Source organism: Trachypithecus francoisi, unplaced genomic scaffold (assembly GCF_009764315.1).
Source record: "Trachypithecus francoisi isolate TF-2019V2 unplaced genomic scaffold, Tfra_2.0 Lachesis_group4, whole genome shotgun sequence".
In the NCBI taxonomy this organism is placed as follows: domain Eukaryota; kingdom Metazoa; phylum Chordata; class Mammalia; order Primates; family Cercopithecidae; genus Trachypithecus; species Trachypithecus francoisi.
In genome coordinates this window covers 36,590,201-36,613,910 of record NW_022681469.1, presented here as the reverse complement: position 1 = coordinate 36,613,910, position 23,710 = coordinate 36,590,201, and the positions used below count along the sequence as shown (strand labels likewise).

General features: G+C 35.6%; 1 protein-coding gene across 22 annotated transcripts in view; it reads right to left on the bottom strand.

Annotated features, from left to right (window-relative positions):
* The window catches only part of CADPS2 (calcium dependent secretion activator 2), a 578,042-nt gene that overhangs the window by 251,652 nt on the left and 302,680 nt on the right, over positions 1-23,710 (bottom strand). For all 22 annotated transcript variants that reach the window (XM_033192372.1, XM_033192385.1, XM_033192376.1 and 19 more), the window contains exon 8: positions 7,795-7,934. In XM_033192372.1, coding sequence (XP_033048263.1) covers positions 7,795-7,934 — 140 coding nt within the window. The remainder of the gene's footprint in view (positions 1-7,794; positions 7,935-23,710) is intronic.

The window sequence follows — 23,710 nt, the reverse complement described above, 5'->3', positions numbered from 1 at the left end:
AATTGTGGTGATGTTTCTTTTTATAATCTGAACACACATCTATCATGCTAAAGCAAGTTTATTGTATAATCTTCCCCAGTACTATTTACTTATGATTTTCAGGTGCTTCAGATAGTCTACATAAGAGGCTGTGGCCATGATATTATACCCTATTAACAATGCTCCATTCAAGTAAGCTCTAGTGATGATTATATAGAGAGGAGTAGGAATACTCTTTAGGACCCTTATACCCGTATGCTAACATCTATGGAAAGAATGCCAAAATTAAACACACTAACAGACAAGCTTGGACTACTTTTGAAGAGATTCCTTTTCGTCATTCCTGTATTTTTAGGCCCCGTCCTATCCTTTACTATGTTCCAGAAACACTCATTTTCTCCTCTTTAGACCTCTGTTGATCTTCCCTAAGCTTTTTTCTTCCTTTTTTTCAGGGACTTTCGAGTAAGTCCAGCTTTGCTGCCATATGCTGTACTTTCATTGCTATTGCCCTTCACTACTGCCACGTATCTTCCTGCTTTCTAGTTTATGTAACCTTCTGCTTCTAAGTTTTGTCCTGATTTTGGCCCACTGCCATGCTTTGACTCTGAAATAGTTGCAAGTCTTGGTACTGTCAGCCCATGCTTTTGCTTGCTTAGTCCATTCATCTCCGTATACAGTCTAGGACTCCTCCTGCCTGTCTAATCATTAAAACACTGGTTCCTTGTATATTTCTCCTCATTCTTCTTTGTCAGCTGTTGGGGAAAACATTTTCATGAATTATTTTTGAGCCGATCTAAATGGAAAAAAAGTGTACACCAAATAGAATTGACAGAATAAATACTGAAATAAATAGAGCATGACTATTCAAATTCAAGGATCACTGTAGCAGAAAGAAAGCGAATGACTTTTATTGAGTCCACAAAGATAGTATGAAGAAAGCTCAAATCTAGGGTGTTATTTTTTGCCTTTAATTTTGATAAGTATTGGTTACATAATACATCATTCTTACAAATTAAAACAAATTAACCCGGGGGTATACTCCACCCATAAGAAGTGTTGCTAAAACTTCCTCCTACAGTTCAACCACAGGGATGGTCTAAGAATAACTGCTGACAGGAAACAAGCCTCCCTACAGAGAGTAATTAATTTCAATTTAAAGTTTTGGGAAAATAATATATTTCTTTATAATACAGTCTTTAGATTTATAGTCAAATTTAAATTTGTAAATAAAGGAGACTTCCTGTAATTCTTCTGGGGAAATAATGTTTTGAAACACACTCCAACAAATCCACCTTACAGTGGTACCGATTAATTTGAAGTTATTATCCAAACAATCAGTCCAACACTTAAAACTGTGAGCACAATTTCTGCATTCTGTTCTTTTCTAAAAAAATTCATCAATTCATCAAATATTTGTTTAGCTTCTACTAAGTACCAGGCAATGTTCTAAAAATTTTGGGTTTAAAAATAGCAAGTAAGACAAAGTTCCTACCCTATGGGAATCAAATTTGGTTGGGAAGCTACTCAATAGCAAATTACACCATGGCAATAACATTCTAGTTGAGGATATAGTTAATAAACAATAAATATAACACAGATGATAAGAGCTTAAAAAAAAAAAAAAGAAAGAAGCCAGTTAAAAGTAGAATTGGAAGCAGAGAGAGAAGGGTTATTTGTTGGGTAAACAGGATGGGCTGCCATAGAGACAGCATCTGATAAGAGACAGAAGAAAGAGGAGGTGAGTACCATGAGCATTCTAGAGTAGAGCTGGCAATGGCAAAGGTCTTTAGAACCCTAACCTCAATGACACTAGCTTCTCTCACTGATTATTTTCACAAAACATTTAATTAGGCTAATTATACAATCACATGAATGTCTTGGGTGTGATGGTAACTACAAAATAAAAGTCATGTAGACAGTAAGTATTGAGTCAGCTGTTTAGGTTTATCAATCCCTCTTCAAATAAAGCAATTTAGCTAGGTGTGGTGGCTCACACTTGTAATCTCAGCACTTTGGAAGACTGAGGAAGGAGGATCACCTGAGTCCAGGAGTTCAAGAACAGCCTGGGCAATATAGGGAGACTCCATCTCTACAAAAAGTTTTTTAAAGAAGCTAGTCAGGTATGGTGGCACACACCTGTGGTCCCAGCTACTCAGGAGGCTGAGGTGGGAGGGTCACTTGAGCCCAGGAGGTGGAGGCTGCAGTGAGCTCTGTTCACGCCACTGTACTACAGCCTGGAAGACAGAATAAGACTCTGTCTAAAAATTTTTTAAAAATTAAAATAAAAATGAATCACACACAAAACTGTAATTAAAAGTAAACAAAAATAACTGAGATGAAATTAAAACTAACTCACCTGGTATGTAAGTCTAATGAGATCAACAATGTATCATAAAACTTGACAAATTTTAATACCACAACTAGCAAGATTTGATAGACTGGTAGAGCTATATGGATCAAATCAACTTGTTTAATGATTTAAGCAAGAAAATTAAAAGTTAAACTAGCAAATTGTAGTAAAACATACAATGAGCACCACCAGTTATTTAAAATATGCACTGAAAATATCTGCAATTTAAAAAGTGTTAGCATTAGACTGAAATAAAGGGAAAGTGTTTTCTTATTCCTCTCACTTGCCACGAAATAATCTCCAGGTGCTCTCTATTTTTAGAATCTGAGCTCATTTCTTAGATAAATCATTCAAGTCAGTTGCTCAGACATGGTTCAAAGCCCTTATGTAATATTTTCATTTTTCTCCCTTGGACATAGAGAGGAGACAAAATAAAGTTAGCAGAAAAATAAACACACAAAGAGCAACAAACTACCTTAGTTACATCCATAATAGCTGTCAAATAAAAATGTAAATTAAAGTCTAAAAATTAAGCAAAGGGCCCTAATAGGGATGTAACTTTTATACTCTCAAGGAATTAATGATGATTTGTACATTTCTATTTTTCTCATCTGTCTTTGAGCATTTTCTTTTGAATAAAGTCAAATGATGTGGTTGAAACTTGAAGAATGTTATTATAAGGCCGAGCACAGTGGCTCACACCTGTATTTCCAGCACTGTGGGAGTCCAAGGCAGGAGGATCGCTTGAGTGCAGTAGTTCGAGACCAGCCTGGGCAACATAGCGAAACCCTGTCTCTAATAACAATACAAAAAAATTAGCCAAGGTTGGTGGTGCATGCCTGTAGTCTCAGCTACTTGGGAGACTGAGGACTGCGTAAGCATGGGAGGTGGAGGTTGCAGTGAGCCAAGATGGTGCCACTGCATTCCAGCCTGGGCGACAGAGTGAGACCCTGTCTCAAAAAAAAAAAAAAAAAAAGATGATGATGATGATGATGATGATGATGATGATTACTACAGTTCAAGAGACTCAAGTAGGATTTCGGTGAAATCAGGATAAGCCAGGCTGGGCCACGTTCAACCTGGGAATGCAAGTAGACCTACACATACATAGGTTCAGGTCAAGGTCAGATATCGAAACATAGTTATTTTAGACAAGGACACAGAGGGAAGTCATTCTAAAAGGTACATTTAAAAATGAAATATCAATTTTCTTTGTGAAAGAACAGACTAGGCTTTGTTTAAAGGCTGGACCCTCTGAGCAAATACTACCTTGATGCAGCTAAGATTTTCCTCCCCTAAATTAGTTGGAGATCATAAACCTTGAATAATAAGCTAAATAATGGAATTTTACTAGAGTGCAGTCATTTTACTTTATAAGCAAATACAATGTCTGAATATTTAGCGTGTGAATGCAGTTTACACAGGCATGCTGCTCCAATTTCTGGATGCCCAGCTGGCGCTCTCTCTGGGAAACAGAGGGGCCACAATGCAGCCAATGTGGGGCTTGTCTCGTTTTTCCTGCTGGAAGTTCAACTATTGTCTCTCTTTGCAACAAGAGATGAGCCCAATGCCTTTTCTATCTTTATGATGGAAATTAGAGAGTTTTATTAGTGACAATGTCAAAATATTTTAATCTATCCGTTCATTCAACAAATGTGTAAATAGCCAAGCATGACTCTACACAAAGAGAAATATGAGATTCATCTGAGAGTAGTTTTGCTAAAATTTTCTTACCAATTAGAAACTATGATAAAAGTCTTCTATAGTTATATAGTTATGAAACTCTATTTTTACTATAAAAGTAATCAGTTGCATGCAGACTTCTCATAGATCATGGTAATAATGCTTCCACATATTTGTGACGCCAATTTTCTCTTTTTCAGTTATAGATTTAATTGTCATAACCATCATTTATTAGTTCCATTTTATTTTACCCTTTTGGTTGAGAAAATAACCTTTGAATTAGGCAAATAATCTTATTTAATAAAAACAGGAATAGTTATTTGAGTTTTAAGTTAATACTGTTACTTAGCCACTAGGCTATGCTAAAGTATAACCCATTTGTTCAAGAGCACTTCTATCTTCATGTTACACATACACACACACACACAAACCAGGAAAATAAATTCAAAAGCTGGATGTGAATCATTTAACCATTCAAAACGTAGCTGGTAATTCGTTCAACAGATTTATCAAAGGGTTAGTTTCTATAATTAGTTTAGATGACATATTCCAAAAGAATAAATAAACTTGTTTTTGCTAAATATATGTCTTGTGGTAATGCTCAGTTTGGTTTTAAAAGGATGGAATCATCATTATGCTTATTTACATGTAGTTAGTCTAAGAAACAGAGTATAGTTGAGAAAACACAGACAAATATAAATAACATTGATAAAAATATTTTTTAGGGGCCATAGATAAGTGATAAATGAATAAAACAGAGAATACATGTTACAACAGTTCACGCAAGAAAGATATATTTGATGTCTACATTATTAAAACAGAGAATAGGTTTTTACTACTGAAGTCCCAAAAGATTTCAAAGTCTAAAGTGCTCTGAAGATAAAAATCCATTATCCTCCAATTTATTTTTTAATCCACCTAACAACTCTATCTGTAACAAGAGTTTGCTATATTTTAAAGATAAATTAATATTTTTAAAACTTGACTTGTCTCTTTTAAAATTATCCATCTGTTAATTATTGATTATAGGAGAAATGATCAACAAAACACCATCCAGGCTCAAAGCAAAATGCTATTAACCTACTATTCCTGTTATATTATTGCTTTGGCGTATGACGAAATACTTGGAAGAAAAAGATTAACTTTCTCTTCTTAAATGTAACTAAGTGCAGTAAAATCCATTTATAAAGTACTTTAGAAAAAAACGAATATAGCTATGCTGTAGGTGAAATGTTCTCCGATATATGTTTACACATAGGTGTATTATTCAAAATGTTTAAAACTGTTACCACATGGGTACTGAGGAAACAGAACAGATGCTTAGGTTAAAGCACCTCTAACTGTCCCTGTCCATAGGGATCAATTATTATTACAGCAATGTTGAAAATGTTCAATTCTTCTAATATTAGTATTAAAATATTTTAATCAAACCACTATTTTGGAATATGACATTCTTAATTTTGCTACACAACACACTATGTTAGCATAACATCACAGATAATTTTCAGTTCTAACATTGCATCAATGTGGATATCACAAACTGAAGAGATACCTAAATATCTAGAAATACCTGTACCTCTTAGCAATGTTAGATAATAATTGATATGGTTGGGCTATGATGCATTTTTGGTCTGAGTCCTTCAGTGAGTTCCTCAGCTTTATGGATTAAATTAAGAGACTATGATATATCCTCTTTAGTCTTTTCCTTCACCTTTAGTTTTGGGCAGAAGTCAATTGCAGGGTCACTCTAGGGGTACTGATTCAAAGAGATGTGAAAAAAACAAACCCTACCTCCAAATCAAGCCTTGTAAGGGGTCTGGATTGTCTCACCTATCCTGGAGTATGCTAAACCACGAAACTGCCAGGTGAGAGCAAGGGTTTCTTTCCACTGGAGCTAAAGGTTACAGGACCTGCCCTATGCATGTTCAGTCTTTGTTCTTGGGACAAGCTGAAGGTCCAGGGGTATTCACCATGGCATGGTACTGTGGATGGGTAAATTAAGGCCATCTTGACATTATGATAGGTTTCTGTTTTTTTTTTTTTTTTTATTGTGCCATTCATCAAAAGAAAAAGAGACTGAGTAAAAAAGAGTGGAGAAACAACTGCAGTTCCTGGAACATATTGTGTTCTTTTATGTGTAACTCTACTAGTCTCCAAGCACTTTAGAGCACTAGCACTCTCTCTAGTCTCAAAGCACTCTGACAGTTTCACTGAATTTGTCATGATCAGCTAAAAAGTCCTTCCAGGACTCCCTGCCTTTGTACATGCTGTCATGTTGCTAGAATGCCATTTCTCCCACTGTCTACCTGATGAATTTATCCTTTAAGTTTTATCTCAAAAGTCAGGTGTCCTGTGAGACTTTCATTCACTGTACCTGGAAAAAATCAGGTATTATTTTTCCCAGGTTCCCATTTCTGTCTTATAGCACTTATCACTCACTCTCATAATTATTTGCATACAAGTCTGAATCCCTGACTAGCCAGTTCCTATAGGCCTGCAATAATATCATATTAAAGTGTGTCCTAGTTGGAAGACAGTAAGTGCTCAATACATGCCTGCTGCATAAATTACTGGTGAGCAGGTAGATGGATGCATGAATTAAATATTAAATCCCAGACACTCTATGTGCATTATAAGCTGAGTCATAGTTAGACTTGACTTTACATTACTACATTAAAGATGCATAATGTTGGTTGTCCGAATCATGGTTCCCTTTCTAAGAGCCCACCCTCTCATGTACTTTTTCCCTTTGGTGAGGTCTGACATTGCACATGCTGCCTACTAAACCAAAAAGCAATACAGTCCTTAGTTCCATCCCAACTGTAATGTATACCTTGGATTTCCCCCTGCCCAGAGCCTAACTTTGTTTCCCCTAATGGTCGTCCAAAGAACCCTCCTCATTTTTTGAATCATCAGTTCGCTCCACCCTGATGTCAGTGATTGGGCCCCAGTGCCAGCAGACTCTGCTTGTTACAAGGATATGCTTTTTTAGACCTCTGTGTTTGTTGCTAAACTCAGGGTAAGCCACTTCAACAACTGCTTTTCTCCACAGTAAGAAAAACGGCCCCTTTTCTTTCCTAATGGTTAATACCCCTATGCTGGGATTTGGCCATAGTAAGTCCAAAGTGCTATTCTGAGGAAGTCCTGGATTTTTGGAAATTCATTTTATTCAAGAGTTCAGACCTGTTTCATCACCAGCTGCAACAGACAAAGAACCTTGGCAGAGATGAAGGCTGACTCTGACCCCTGGTGATCCCCAGGAGACAGTACCTGCACTTATTCCCCAGGCAACAGCAGTTTTCTCCAATATTGATTCAGTTCTCACTCACATGTTTGGATGAACACTCATATTCCTCTTGTCAAAATATATACAGCCTCATTGGGTTATATCTACACTATGTTTTAGTTTTTATATAGTCTATGGAGGTTTTATTTCTAGGGACCTCAATGCTAAACTTGTTTCAACTATGATTGCAATTTGAAGAATGTTTCTTAGAAGGTCTCAGGCCCTGTATCAATATGACTGATGAGTAATACTAACACAATCAAGTTCCAATATTGTGGTAGCATGCATACAGTTATCTTAACTAAAGACCCATGTATTGAGCTATAAAACCATCTTTGGGTCTAAAAACATTGAGTAAGATAACTCGTGTGTGTCACTTTTTGAGAAAACTCCGTGTGAAAGCCTGCTGTACTGATTCTCTCACTAAACTGACAAAAATAATACACTGAAATGAAATTCAATAATTCAGGAAAACAATCCTCAAATTTATACTCACCCACTATGCTTCATATGTGCTGGTTTATCCATTCGCACTGCCAGTTTGATTTTTAAGTCAGAATCCTGGCTATTTTTTGGAACTACCATTTGGTGTAATTCAGCTGATTTGGAGCTATTAGAAGTTGGGTATAATATCACCTGTATGGAAAAAAGACCATATTTAAATGCATGATACAGAGTGTCTATGGGTTGGAACTAAAATATTTTCTATGTTTACCTGTTTGAAAAAACGGTGTCAACACCCAAATGTATCCAATAAACCATTTGACTCCCTACTACAATAGCTGATAGATTTTCAATACAGACTTAATTTATTTTTTGACAAATACGTGTTTTCACATTATCACATAATGAGTTTTCTTCCTGTGTCACTTCATAATGAATTAATAGCACAACAAGCTACAGTTGAATTGATGTTGAAAAATACTCAAGAGAAACCCATAATTTCAAGAAAATTCTAAACTTCTCAGGGCAAAGCAGTTCAGAAAGGTATTCTTTGAAATTATGGATAACATGCTTAAAAACCAAAGCCAATTATTTCAAACAGCACAAATATGCCTCATGTTTTATTATCATTGTAAAACAGTATTAAAGGAAATCAACTCAATTAGAGATGGAAAACAGCACATTTTCTGCTCTAGATCAATACCAAAGAAGGACTTTTTCCCGACATGTTTTCAAAACTACAGATATTATAATGACTGAAACAAAGTAATTACTTTTAATAAAACCATCAAATTAACAAGTGATTATTTCACAACCCTCACTTCACAGAGTCAACCCAATAAAGAGAAGCCTACTCTTCAGATGTTAGGTACCATGCAGATAACACAAGGTATTTTCCCCCCCTTTTAAAATCAGTTATGACATATTTAGGCACAGTTTACACCCAAGCCTTGATATTTTTAAATGGGATTATTATAGGCTAAAAGACAAAACAAATATGTGAAGTGCACTGCATTATATTTTAAGCCATAAGCCTGAAGCTTAGATATGAATGGAAGAATTATAAACATTCCCAGGTATGCTAAAAAATTTTTTCACAAACAGAATAAATATGTTCATTAAAACTATATTGAAACATATCTTCTTGTGTATAAATCTTGCTGCAACACAAAGTGATCGTGAACTGAAATTTCTTTGTAATATTGTTATAATTTTACTTTAATATGACAAAACAAAGTCCCATCTCAAGTTGTTACAGATAGTCTTTATCAATTTAATAGGGTTGCCTTCTATTCTTAGATTCTAAGAGTAAAACGTTTTGAAAGCATTCATGGCAACTGACTTTGTCATACCCTTCCCCTACTCTCAAATCTTCATTTACAGTATAAGTAGAAATCTTAACCAAGAAATCTTTAGGCAAGACTCTCCTTCTCTCTAGGAAAGACAACATAGTCATAAAAGCTTCTCAAACTATTCTCAATTTGCAAGTTGTTAAATGTATCTACTATTTTGAGACTTTTCTCATGCCTTTCCTAAAAGCCATAGCTGTGTTGAATCCAGCATATCCATATACTCAAGTATATAAAGGACATCTAAGAACAAACTAAATGACATTTGCAATGTTTTCACAATTATGATCATACTCTAGAATTCATTTTGACTGCTAAAATATCCAATGCAATATCTTACAGATTCTTTCTTAAGTGACAGTAAAGAAAAATAAGATGATAGCTTTTGGCTCAAACCAGTAGACAAAGGAATATCATTATCAACTTAGAAGGTTATTCCAAAAAAGAATAAAAGACTAAGATAGAGCTCTATATCCACTGTAGCTATAGCTGCTATTTTCCTAACAAGTCTTGAAAGCTTTTTCTCTTTCTCCACACCCATCCCCCCATTCCAACTTAAAAAAAAATATTTTGGCATGAGCCACTTACAGACTTTATTGCTTTTTAATTCTTCCTTCTATGTTTATATAAAAATTGGTACTGTACCAAACTCTAACCTCTTATACAGGAAGAGAATATTTAAATTAAAACTTTTGACAATTTCTCATTCTGTAAATGCCGATGATGGCTTGCTAAATTAGGTCCCAAGATAACTGATTTGGGCTGATCCACAAATTAAAGGCTATCCCAATATCGAATACCATTCTTTCTGCCACATTTTATTTTTTGATGGGTATTTCTAACTGAAGTCAGTGGAAGGATTTATTGCTCAGCTCTGTTCAATTAAATAAACACTGAGTTCTTATTATGTGAGGATACACAAAGATTAAAGAATATGAATGGCTCACATCTCTCAAGGAGCTTAGTTCCTCTTCAATAGGACTTAGTTTTGTCTTTTATTAACAGCACTCTTAGCTCTGATAATATCACTTCTTCCTATTGCTCTTCTTTCTCTAGAGTATGCAATGGTTTCCTGATTTAGTTAATTTCTGGGTATATTCACAATCATCTGCTTGGCTTCTCCCTATCATATGTATATCTAATTCCCTACGTTACGTTCCCTCCATTGGAAAGACCTGGAAATGTTTGTTTTTCTGGACAGACTGACTGATAAAGGTGTGAACATTGGCATGTGTAACAAGGGGAGGTCCACAGATATGAAATCTTCTAAGAGAAGTGCATTGGTAAATGCTGAACTTAAACTTCAAAATGGTCTGTTGAATAGTTTTCAGGCTCTCAAACTGTACAACCAAAAAAGTAGTCATATTTCTTTTTTTTTTTAATATACTTTAAGTTCTAGGGTACATGTGCACAATGTGCAGGTTTGTTACATATGTATACCTGTGCCATGTTGGTGTGCTGCACCCACCAACTTGTCAGCACCCATCAACTTGTCATTTACATCAGGTATAACTCCTAGTGCCATCCCTCCCCCCTCCCCCTCCCCCCTCCCTATAATAGGCCCCGGTGTGTGACGTTCCCCCTCCAGAGTCCAAGTCATCTCATTGTCAATTCCCACCCATGAGTGAGAACATGCGGTGTTCGGTTTTCTGTTCCTGCAATAGTTTGCTGAAGGTGGTCATATATCTTTTCCAATTTCGCCATGAATAAATAGATAAGGAAGAAGCTTCCAAGGTGCAGAGCCCAGAGGGCCATGGAGAATAAAGGGCGAGGGAGTTATTTTCAGAATACACAATACAGCTCTGATCAAGAGATCTGGAACACTTCCTTGGCAGGGTGTCTTCACAGTGCCTGCCAGATAGGATTTCATTATTGTAACTGGACAATTACTGCGGTGCATTTCCTGCTTTTCCTTTTTCCACATGGCAAACTTACCTGTAGCTCTCCTGTTCCTGTTCCTTTACTGTATATTGGATTTGTGCTGAGGCAGAAAGGGGAGGGAAGGTGTCGTAAGCAGTTACCATGAACTTTAGTTCATAGGTTGCCAGACTGCGAAGAACCACAGCTAACTGTGATGCAGATAATGGACTGGATATAAAAATGAAATAGGACTTTGGGCTGTTTCTCTGGAGTTGAGGTGAATGTGTTCTAGGTGTAGGAAGAAGGGCAACAAAACAACTTGGTGGCACAAGGGTGAACTATGGCACATCGTCTGACTATCTGCCACGATTCATGCTTTCACCAGTATAGAACTGTTGCTAGTAAACGGCTAGTTAGCCAAGAACCAGGTTTTCCAGATACTCCTGCTTCTAAGTAGGGGCATATAAAAGTTCCTATTAAAGGGGTGAGAAGCAACATGTGTCACCTTGGGAAAAGGTGATCAAGATATAGGTTTGATGTCTTTACCCCACTTTATTCCTCTGCCAGTCAAGTTCAGAGAACACGAATACCCTAGGAAATGAAAGAAATCAGAGCCCTAAATCACCATGTGGAATAAAGTCATACTTCTGTCAGGAATACCTGCGGTAAACTCTTACAAACCTGATATTATTTTGAATTATTGAAATGTAACGACTTTCTTGTTACAGCATTTAGCAGTATCCTAACTAGTACATCAACAAGGTGTTTTGTTTCAAAATCTTTCAAAAGTAAATAAGTGACTAAATAATTGGTTTTTTTTTATTAGAAGCAGTTCCAATTCAATAGGACTCAGTTCATGTATAGAGATTGTGTCTGATGTTGACAGTCACAATAATTAAAATATTTAACAGATATAAAAGCTTACTAAGGATCCTTCTGTATCCTAAGTTCACATTTAAATTATAGCTCTGTACAAATAACTTTTAATACTATTTAGCAAACTATTTTGTTCTTTACCATTCATTTCTCTTAACTTTTCTGTATACATTTCTGCTTGTTTATTTTTGTCACCAACACTTTAAATGTCTTGTCAGCATGACACAAAGATGACTTCTTATCTTAAACATAAAGCTAATGTATCTTCTTCATAATAAAATGTCAGTGTTACTTGTCATCTTTGCTAGGGTGTAATGGAAACCACAAAATGATTTTTTAGGATTTGTTTAAAATTCCATCAAATTTAATATACAGGAAGAAAAAATTAAGACTTAAAAAATGAAATATAAAATATACATTTACACACAGAAATGTTTACAGTGATGTGGGGTTCAGAAGTAGCTTTTTCTTAAAATATATAAGCTGTCACTTCTACATTGTTTCTTTTCTGAGATACCTGATTGAGGCCAAACTACATACATTTGTGCATAATTAAACTGTGTGACCTGTGAAATTAAGACTATTTAAATTGCTAAACTCTACTTCAACAAGCACCTGAAAAACTAAAACAAAAAACAAAACAGCACTGGGTGCTGGGGGAGACAAGCTAGAAAAACAGAGGGGCTAGATAGACAATTCACTACCTTCTCCCATAAATGTCTCTTAGCTTAGAGAAAGGAAAAAAGACCCTGGGACCACAATAATTGCACCATATCTTGTGGCAAAATAGTAGACACACAGTTGGTACAATTTTAGCTCAATGATGAGTGCATTCAGCAATTCTTGAAAAAATCAGGACAGCTTTCATAGAGTAATTACAGTTTCATTTGGAAGTCTAAAAAAACACATAAGATTTATAAAGCTGACATGGGGAGGGGATGAAAAATAAATATATGGGGGCTGTTGAAACCAAACACTGTAACAGTGGCAATCTAGAAAAAAGCACGTGATTCTGATGCTGACATTCTTAACATTACTCTAGGTTCTCAAGCTCTTCCCCAAGGTTGGCTGTTCAGCTTTTTCTCTGTTCCCTGGACTTAGCCTCAGTCAGTTTTCATTGCTCGCCACCAAAAGAACTTCAATCAGTACAAACACTCATTACATTTTCTGCCATGTCAATTCTCTTTACGTTCTCAAAAGATAAGAACAGAGGGCAGGGTGTGGTGGCTCACGCCTGTAATCCCAGCACTTTGGGAGGCCGAGGAGGGTGGATCACAAGGCCAGGAGTTTGAGACCAGTCTGGCCAACATAGTGAAACCTCATCTCTACTGAAAATACAAAAAATTAGCCGGGTGTGGTGGCAGATGCCTGTAATCCCAGCTACTTGGGAGGCTGAGACAGGAGAATAGCTTGAACCCGGGAGGTGGAGGTTGCAGTGAGCCGAGATCGCAGCATTGCACTCCAGCCCAGGTGACACTGCAAGATTCCATCTCAAAAAAAAAAAAAAAAAGAAAAAGAAAAAATAAAAATAAATAAATAAGAGAAGAGAACTCGAGAACCCTCTGGGCACCACCTTTCTAGAGTTAGGAAAAGGAACAGGACTCTATAACTGAGACCAGTCACCAAGGAGGTAGAAGAAAGCTGAAGTTTGTGATGTGCTAAATTTAAGGAGGAAAGTATTTTAGGTAGTAGGAAGGGGGCATTAGGGTCACATGGGGATCAAGAGGTCACACATTGTTGGGTCTGAAAGACTACTGCTTGGTTAAAAAAGAGAGAGGTGACTGGAGATCTGAGCAGGAAAAAGTTTAGTTGAAGCCAGATAGCAATGGTGTGAGGGACATATTATGTTTGAGGAATAGAATAAGACTTCATTTAAGGTTTAAGTCGTCAAGATCAGGTAAGTTGGGCAAAATTGTTTTGACTAGAAGGTTATTGTCTGTAAAGGCAGGGAGGATGACAATACAGACAGGTAAGTTGAAGGAGATACAGGAAGGTTAAGCTTATGGATAAAACCAGTAGTTATGGAAGATTAGGGATAGACTGTAAGAAATGTGTTTGCTAAGTGTGTGTTATCCTATATAGGTAACATTTAGTAAAACAATGTTTATAAACCAGAGAATGAAAATCAAATTTTCATACTCTTGAGTAAAGAATAATCGCCCTCTCTCTAGCTACATACATCTTAGAGATGAGTCATGTGACTCAGTGATCAGGTTTCTCGTATCCAACTGATGAACTAGCTTCAAACAGAGTAAGAAGAAACTAAAAACACAATTAGCAGAAAGCATGGTTCAATTTTGATTAAAAATCATTTCTGCTTACAAACAGGTGTCCTTGAGACAAAAGATATTTAGGCAAATCGCTGAGGGAACATCTTTCCAGATAAATGCAGCCTATCTCTGTGAGAAACCTTGACTTTTTGGGTTTAGTTGATGTTTCTTTTTCTCTTTCAATTGACAGAGATTTTATACTTTAGCAAAGATTCATAAGGACAGTCCCTAGCGAATCTTTCAAATACCTTCTTGAGAGTGTAGGACCTTGAGGTAGCATATATTATGAAAGGACTACCTGAAGTTTTTTTCACTTCAGTATTTATTTAGCAGATGTTAACAACCACGTATAATATTTGCCCCAATATCAGAACTCTCATAATATGTGAATATGGATCAGATGATTTGTCTAAGGGAAATCTATATTCTTCCTTAGTAAGTTTCCTGTGTTTTAATACACTTGAGGTTGCTAAATCTAAATTATTTCTTATTTGATTTAATATCATGGCTTCCTATCCTACTTAGTGGAAACAAAGAACACCTGCTCACTCTTACAGCCACAATGCTCTTTTGTATACTGAAAGATTAGCATCAAATCTTCTGTCAACCTTATTGTCCACAGGCTAAATCGAATTCCTTTATTTTTAAAGCCGGAAATAATTTTGGAATTTACAATATGGAACTGATCAAACTCCCAATCTTTTACCAAATCTGTACTTGGCCCAACAGAGAGCCACACATCACATCTCCTTCCTTCTATACAGTACATTTATTTTTTAAAATAAGAAAGGTCTTTTTTTGAAAAAATAAAGTGAGGTAGAAGGAAAACAAAGTATCAACCTAAGTAGATATTTTTTCCTTGACATTAGCTTGTTAAAAGATCAAGATTAGAAGCCTTGTTATTTGCATGATGGGAGGATTAAGGATAAAGCAAGGAAAAGAAAAGATGCATCAATCATTCTCCAGTTTTTCCTGACATCTCTATTTAATAATAATATGAAGGGGGCATTTGGCAAGCCCTTAGTAGCGTATGCTCCTTGAGCGCAAGAGCTATCATGGAGTAAACAGGGTAATTCATTTGTAGCACATAGGGTCGCTTAAATGAGTATCTTTAAGACATTCTTTTCTCACCAGGTTTTATTGAAATTACATATATTTAAAGTATGCATCCTGATGTTCTGATACATAGTGAACTGATCATTAGAGTCAAGCTAATTAACATATCCATTTCTTGACTGTTATCATTTTTTAAAAATCTCCAAGCCTTCTTAACCACAGTTTCCTTCACAGTCTATTGTAAACATTCACCAAGTATTTGTTGGTTGGATGGTTGTTTGGAAAGATGGATGGATGAATGAATGGATGGATGGATTTTTCTAATTTTCTAATTAGAAAAATTAGAAATAAAAATGTAAACCTAAAATTTATACTTCACTGTGATGAAAAGAGAAAAAGTCTCGATAACTAAATTACTGCCAAAATTTGATAACAGAAAATGATGGTAATTAATTCTACAGTATGTCATTTACTTACCAGTCTCTCAAAATCTATGAAACTTTCATCCTTCCATATCTGGAACGCAATAGGTAGAATACTGGCTTCCCAAAGATGCCCAGGTCCTAATCCCCAGAACTTGTGAATATGTTTCTACCTTAAATGGCAAGGGAGAATTAATGTAGCAGATGAAATTAAGATTGCTAATTAGGCAATTATTCACCTAACCAGGTGGGCCCAAAACAGTCACAAGGGTTCCGAAACATGGCAGAGGAAGGCAGAAGAGTCAGTATTGATGTGAAAAGGACTTGACCAGCCATTAGTAGCTTCGTAATTGAAGTAGGAAACGAGTCAAAGAATGCAGACAACCCCTAGAAATGGGAAAAGGCAATACAAAACACACGACAAACAGATTCTCCCCTAGAGAATCTAGAAAGGAACAGAACCCTGCTGATAGCTTGATTTTAGCTCACAGAGATCCATTTTGAACTTTTGACTTCAGAACTATAATAAATTTGTATTGTTTTAAGTCACTAAGTTTTTGGTAAACTGTTGCAGCAGCAACAAGAAACTAATGTGTAGACAATAAAAGCTAAAATTTCATCATAAAGGAAAATTAAATTTACCTTTTAAATTTCTGCTGGCAAGTGTGTGATTTAAAGATATTTTTACATATTGATTTCTATCATCAGCTTTGCTTACTTTGTGTGTGCTTATATATTGCACACACCTGAAGCATTCTGCATGTAAAAAATATTTTGAAATACTTAATTTTCTCTAATTTTGTATTAACATAGTTAAACAAAGTTGTGACTTTTCTTATAATAAATTGAAAACTTTTTAAAGGTTTAACAATGAAGCTGACTATTTTGGTTACCAGAATGAAGACCATTATGCTTATATTACTAACAAAGTTCAAGTTCCATATAACCCAATGATTAAGAATTATCTCTGCTTTTTCAAAGCCTTTCTTGAAGATTCTGAAAGACATAATCAAGTTTGGCAGTCACTATATTTTTCAGGGCTCAATTAAGGAAAGTCTTTTATTAATATTCATGGATCACTTTTCTTGTTTATAAGGTATTGATTTCATCCTTCTTACATAGAGCAATATACTCCAACACAGCTATATCTGTGTTTTGAATACTTATATAGACAGGAAAGCATAATTATTCTTGATCTATTGCCCTCGGCCATGAATTATGAATAGCATAACCTTTATATTACTTTACCAAAACAGTTTCTATTAGAGGACACTGCACGAGTAGCTTTATCATTTTTCTTTTTACTAGTCTGATTATAATAATGCCTGCCATTTATGGAGAACCTATCAACTGAGTGTCTTGGAATGCTTTGTGAAATTTAAATCAATTCCCACATCACCCTTCAAAGGTAGGCACTGTCTTGTTATTTAAATAACTTGGCACTGAAGTTAAATAAATACCTAAAGGAAAATCACTTCAAGATAACAACAGACACCTTCAATTTTACACCACCCCCCCTCGACTCAACATATTATTTCCTTAATTATTTCATAAATATCATAACAATTTTAGTTTTATTCTTAATCTTTGGTTATTAAGTACAATAAGAATTTTTAGAGCCAAGTCAATGTCAGTCAATCCATAACACATGGCAGTAGGATGGAAAAGAGTGAGGTACAAACGATGTCTAGACTTGGTTTCAGTTATTTCAGCTGTATCCTTAAAGTGAAGAGCATGGAAAATACAGTTATGGCAAAATGTTTTGGGATTGGCTAGCTAATTCATAGACTACTGATAGATGTGGGTATTTAAATTAAAAACCTACTACAGGCCGGGCGCGGTGGCTCACGCCTACAATCCCAGCACTTTGGGAGGCTGAGACGGGCGGATCACGAGGTCAGGAGAGCGAGACCATCCTGGCTAACTCTCTGAAACCCCGTCTCTACTAAAAATACAAAAAATTAGCCGGGCGCGGTGACGGGCGCCTGTAGTTCCAGCTACACGGAAGGCTGAGGCAGGAGAATGGCGTGAACCCGGGGGGCGGAGCTTGCAGTGAGCTGAGATCCGGCCACTGCACTCCAGCCTGGGCGACAGAGCGAGACTCCGTCTCAAAACAACAACAACACAACAACAACAACAACAACAACAAGCCACTACAGGTTGTGCATTCCTAATCTGAAAATCCAAAATCAGAAATGCTCCAAAACCCTAAACTTTTTGAGCATCCACATGGTACTCAAAGGTCAAGCTTGAAGGAAATGCTCATTGGAGCATTTTGGATATCAAATTTTTGGATTAGGGATGATCAACCATTAAGTATAATGCAAATATTCCAAATTCTGAAAAAATAAAAATTCTAGAATACTTCTGGTTGCATTTTGGATAAGGGATACTCAACCTGTACCACCTTAAAATGTGAAGATGAGCTCTTGTTCTTCATATGAATAAGGAATCTATGCAAGGTCTAACAATCACAACGTAATAATGTACCAAAATAACAGTAACAAAAATCTTTCCAAGTTGGAATGCTTATATACTGTTGGTGAGAATGTAAATTAGTACAACCTCTATGGAAAACTGTATGGAGATTTCTTATTTATTTATTTAGAGACAGAATCTCATTCTGTTGCCCAGGCAGGCTGGAGCGCAGTGGCATGATCTTGGCTCACTGCAACCTCTGTCTCCTGGGTTCAAGCAATTCTCCTGCCTCAGTCTCCAGAGTAGCTGGGACTATAGGTGCACACCACCATGCCTTGCTAATTTTTGTACTTTTAGTACAGATGGGGTTTCATCATATTGGCCAGGCTGGTTTTGAACTCCTGACCTTGTGATCCACCCACCTCGGCCTCCCAAAGTGCCAGGATTACAAGTGTGAGCCACCACACCTGGCTGGAGATTTCTTAAAGAACTAAAAATAGAAATAACATTAGATCCAGCAATCCCACTAATAAGTATCCAAAGGAAATCAGTATAATAATAGACACCTGCATGCCTATCACAGCATTAGTCACAATAACAAAGTCACAGAATCAACCAAAATGTCTATCAACAAATGCATAAATAAAATTTTTAATTGCATAAATAAAAATGTGTACACACACACACGGAACACTACCCATCCATAAGAGAGAATGAAATTATCTTTAACAGCAATATGGATGGAGCTGGAGGCCATTATTCTGAGTGAAATAATTCAGAAACAGAAAGTCAAATGCAGCATGTTCTCACAAATGGGAGTGAAACAATGGGTACCCATGGATATATGGAGAGGTGGGGAATAATAGACACTGGAGACTCCAAAAGGGGGCAGTGGGAAAGGAGGGTGAGCATTGAAAAATTACTTACTGGACATGATGTTCACTATGCAAGTAATGGGTACACTAAAAACCCAGACTTCACCACTATGCAATATAACCATGTAACAAGACTGCACTCATAACCCCTGAATTTATAAGAATTAAAAAAAAAAATTCCCAATTTGCCATTTTATATGTATGCAAACTAGTCAGTAGTCACTTAAGCAATGGGAAAGGAGGATGGACAGGTGAGTATGAAGTTGAGAACTCTCTGTGATACATTTTCATATGCTCAAAAAGTCAAATAAATTCAGAAAAGTAAATAACACAGGAAGATGGTGGGGAATAAGGTCAGAGTATGGAACGATTCATGGGCAGAAGAGAGGTTATGTGACTTGTTCATGGCCTCATGGCTACTATGGCAGAGCCAATACCAGAATTAATGTCTTCAAAATCAGGTTTCAAACTTTTCAGTTTGTCATGCTGAACAACCAACTAATTTGAATCTTGCACTTCTGATCTAAGGACTTTTTGACTCATCCAATGCATATAATACAAACTATCAGGGAATAAGAGTATTTTCTCATACCACTGCTAAAGGCAACAGAGGTAAGTATTTTTTTCCAGTTTTACTGAGGTATACTTGACAAAATCATATATATTTACAGTATAAAACATGATGTTTTAATATTCATCTAACATAGTTTTTGTGTGTGTATGTGCTGAGAACATTTAAGATATATTCTCTTAGCAAATTTTCAAGTGTATAATTCATGATTATGAACTATAGTCACTATGCCATAAAACACACCTCTGGGACTGATTCATCTTAATGAAAACTTTGTAGCCTTTGACCAACATCTTCCAATTCCTCATCCCCTCCAAGTCTATGACCCTGGTAACCACCATTATACTTTCTGCTTCTAAGAGTTTGGCTTTTTTAGATTCCACATGTAAGTGACATCATGTGGTATTTGTCTTTCTGTGCTTGGCATATTTCATTTAGCACAATGTCTCCCAGCTTGATTAAATGACAAGATTTCTTCAGTTTTTAAGGCTGAATAAATCCCACTGCATATATGAAAGAGATGCTCAACATCGCTAATCATTAGGGAAATGCAAATAAAACCACCTCACACCTGAATGGCTATTACCAACAAGATAAAAGATAAGAATGCTATTATCAACAAGATAAAAGATAAGCATTGGTGAGGATGTGGGGGAAAAAGGAACCTTTGCATACTGTTGGTAGGAATGTGCATTAATATAGCCATTTCAGAAAACAGTATGAAGGTTCCGCAAAAAAATTAAAAATAGAATTACTATATGAATCAAAAATCCCACTTTAAGGTATATATTCAAAGGAAATGAAATCTGTATATAGAAGAGATATCTGCACTCCAATGTTCATTGCAGCTTTACTGACAATAGCCAAGATATGAAATCAACCTAAATGTCCATCCATGAATAAATGAATAAAATGGGATATTCTAAAGTGATTTTGAATAGCTCTGAGATACACAGGTGTTATTTTATTAATGTAGTGACTAAGAGATTAGTAATAAACTTGAGAATGTTTCAATTTACTTCTATTTTAGGTAGAAGACTAAACATACTAGAACTTCACTCACTTTAGGATCCAAATTGTACAATATTCTATAATTGTTCTTCCAGTTTATTACTTGATTGGGGATATCAGGCATCCAAACAAAAGTAACTAATTCTACTTTCTAGCATAACTTTGCATAAGAGAAATGAAACTGAATTAAGCAAATTTCAGTTTTATTCATTTGTTCACCCATCCCTCCAACATTAATTGGACATATACTGTGAGTCAGAAACTGCTAGACAGCTGCTGTTGCTAAAGTGGATAATATGTCCATGGTCTTGCCCTCAAAAGGATAACAATACAGTAGATGTCACTATGAACTGGAAGAATTTAATTTGCATCTTTATGACACAGTTGCTTTATCTGGAAAGTGAAGAGATTGGACTAAATGAGCTCCAGTATCCTTTTAAACTCCAAATTCTATTAACCAATAAAACAGAAATAGCTCGAAATAGCAATAAGTTTTGTTTCTTAATTATGGATAAAATATAGCATGAATTATATAAAACTAAAATAATTTATCTAGTAGTTTTTCTTCAAAATTCGGCTGAATATATAATTTCAGTTTCACTGACTTAGGAAGTACAGTTTGCAGCTAACTCAATCCCATTAGCACCTTGAAAGATAACCTCTACTATCCCACCATTAGATACTCAGCTTTTAATTTATATTTAAAAAGGCACTGACTATTCTGGCTAGGTGGTTTGTTTAATTTGTCCTAAGGATTACAAAAGCATCGACTTTGGTGTGATGCACACACGCAGGACACCCTACCATTTTCCCGAACATCCCCTTTTTTCTTCCTGAAACAATTCTGATTTTCTCAAAGCAACAATTGTTAAATAAATATACAATTTTCTGGAACTTTTTTGGACCTAAAGATGACTACGTGACACTAGTTTAAAAGATAACTATTTAAAAAATGTAAAAACAATGTAGTGTGTGTTTGTAACATATGTAAAAGTACAATGCATAGCAATAACTCAAACGATGGGAGGGAAGAACTAGAGGTATAATATTGTAAGGTTCTTAAATATACATTAAATGCTATAATATTACTTGACTTAGCCTCTGATGAGTTAAAACTACCATAAAATAACAAGACGTTTATCAGTAAAAGGGCAACAAAGAAGAAAAACTAGAATCTTAAATAACATTCAACCTAAAAAAAGCAGAAGAAAAAGGAAATAACAGAAGAGAAAGAAAAAACACCTAAATGACAGATTTAAGCTTAACCAAATCAATATTCATATTAAAATATAATTTAAATATCCCAGTTAAAAGGCAGAGGTGTGTCAGAATGGATAATAAAGACACAATTATATGTTGCTTCAAGAAATACAGTCTAAGTGTAAAGAAACAAATACATTAAAGACTGGGAAAAATATAACATGCTAACACTAGTCAAAAGAAAGCTGGGGACTGGGCACAGTGGCTTATGCCTATAACTCCAGCACTTTGGGAGGCCAAGGTGGGTGGACTGCTTGAGCTTAGGAGTTCAAGACCAGCCTGGGCAACATGGCAAAACCCTGCCTCTACAAAAACAAAAATAACAACAACAACAACAAAAATAAAGCTGAGACAGCTAAGATAAAGTAGTTTTTGAAGTAAAGTAAACTACCGGGATAAAGAAGGTCATTTCATAATGATAAAAGGTCAGTTAATGAGAAGGAAATAGTAATCCCATCTGATAAGCTGCCATATCAGATATTCAAAAAATGTGACGCCAAAAAATGATAAAACAAATACAAAACTATAGCAAGATATTTCAATACCTAACAGCTATATTATATAATATTTACACCAAATAGCTCAATGGGACAGAATAGAGTCCAGGAATAGGCTTACAGATATACAGACAATTGATTTTTCACAAAGATGTTAAGCAAATTTAGTGGAGAAAACTTTTCCACAGACTGTGCTAGAACAACATATTCAAAGAAAAACTTTGATCGATATGTAGCTCTAGATCCAAAAATTAACTAAAAATAAATCAAAGACTAAATGTAAAAATCTAAAACTATACAGCTTCTAGAAGAAAACAAAGGAGAATTCTAACTTTGGATTTGGTGAAGATTTCTTAGATACGGCACCGAGAACACGAGCCAAAAAGAAAAAAAAAAAAAATCATAAATTGGACTTAATCAAAATTAAAAATTTTTGTTCTTTGAAATATGATTAAGAGAATAACAAGACAAGTCAAAGACTGAGAAAAGAGTATTTATATCATACTCATAAAGAATGTATAAGTAATATGATCTTTCCAAATTCAAAAATCAGAAGACAAGCAACCCAGTTAAAAACGGGGGAAAATATTTGAACAGATTCTTCATAAAAGAAAAGCTGCAGATAGCAGAAAGATGCTAAACATCATTAGGGTATGTTTTTGCTAAGTGCCAATTAAAACCATAATGAAATAACAATATACACCTATTAGAAGGCATTAGTACAGTGTACATGTCTAATATTTGTTCTACCCGGGACAGAGGAAAACCTCTATTATTCTGAGGAAATAGTCAAGTGTCAACTACTTTTACTATAATCACCCACAAAGGACACCATGGAGGATGCCGTGCATAACATGATCAGCCCCTGTAAGTGGTGAGAAAGAAAGAAAGACTTTCCTCTACCTCTACAGTGAAGACCCAGGCCAACTTCTCAGAGAATGACCAAGGCAGACACACTGAGCAACAGCTTTCAGTCAGGCATTGAATGACAGGTAGAAACCTGTAACACTTCAAAGCACGTGATTAATAAGCCAGACCTAATTAGAAAGAATTTGCATCTTATGTGAATTAGCCCTGGACCTTTCCCTGTCTGCGCTCCTGCTTCGTCGCTGGTGTGGTGACTGAGATATGACTATAAAGTCTCATGAAGAATTGCTATCTGAAAGGATTTAAGCCAAATGTAGCCAATACGTAAAACTGGACCACGGAATTAAAATTTTGTCTCTAATTATCTAGTTTATAAGTAGTTATCGTGGAACTTCTAATAAACTTACAAAGTAATAGATCAGGAGTAGATTAAAGATGTTTCATTGAATAACTATACTAGTTTTTCACAAATAGTTACAAAAAATCACTAGAAATCACTTTAGGCCTTTCCTTAACTCTCACAGACAAAATTTATATGGAGGATTTAAAAAGAATGCCAGCATTATACATCTACATGTGAATGAAAAAACATTAGAGAAGCTCCTAGTGAAATCATAATCACAGGTATTTTTCTTC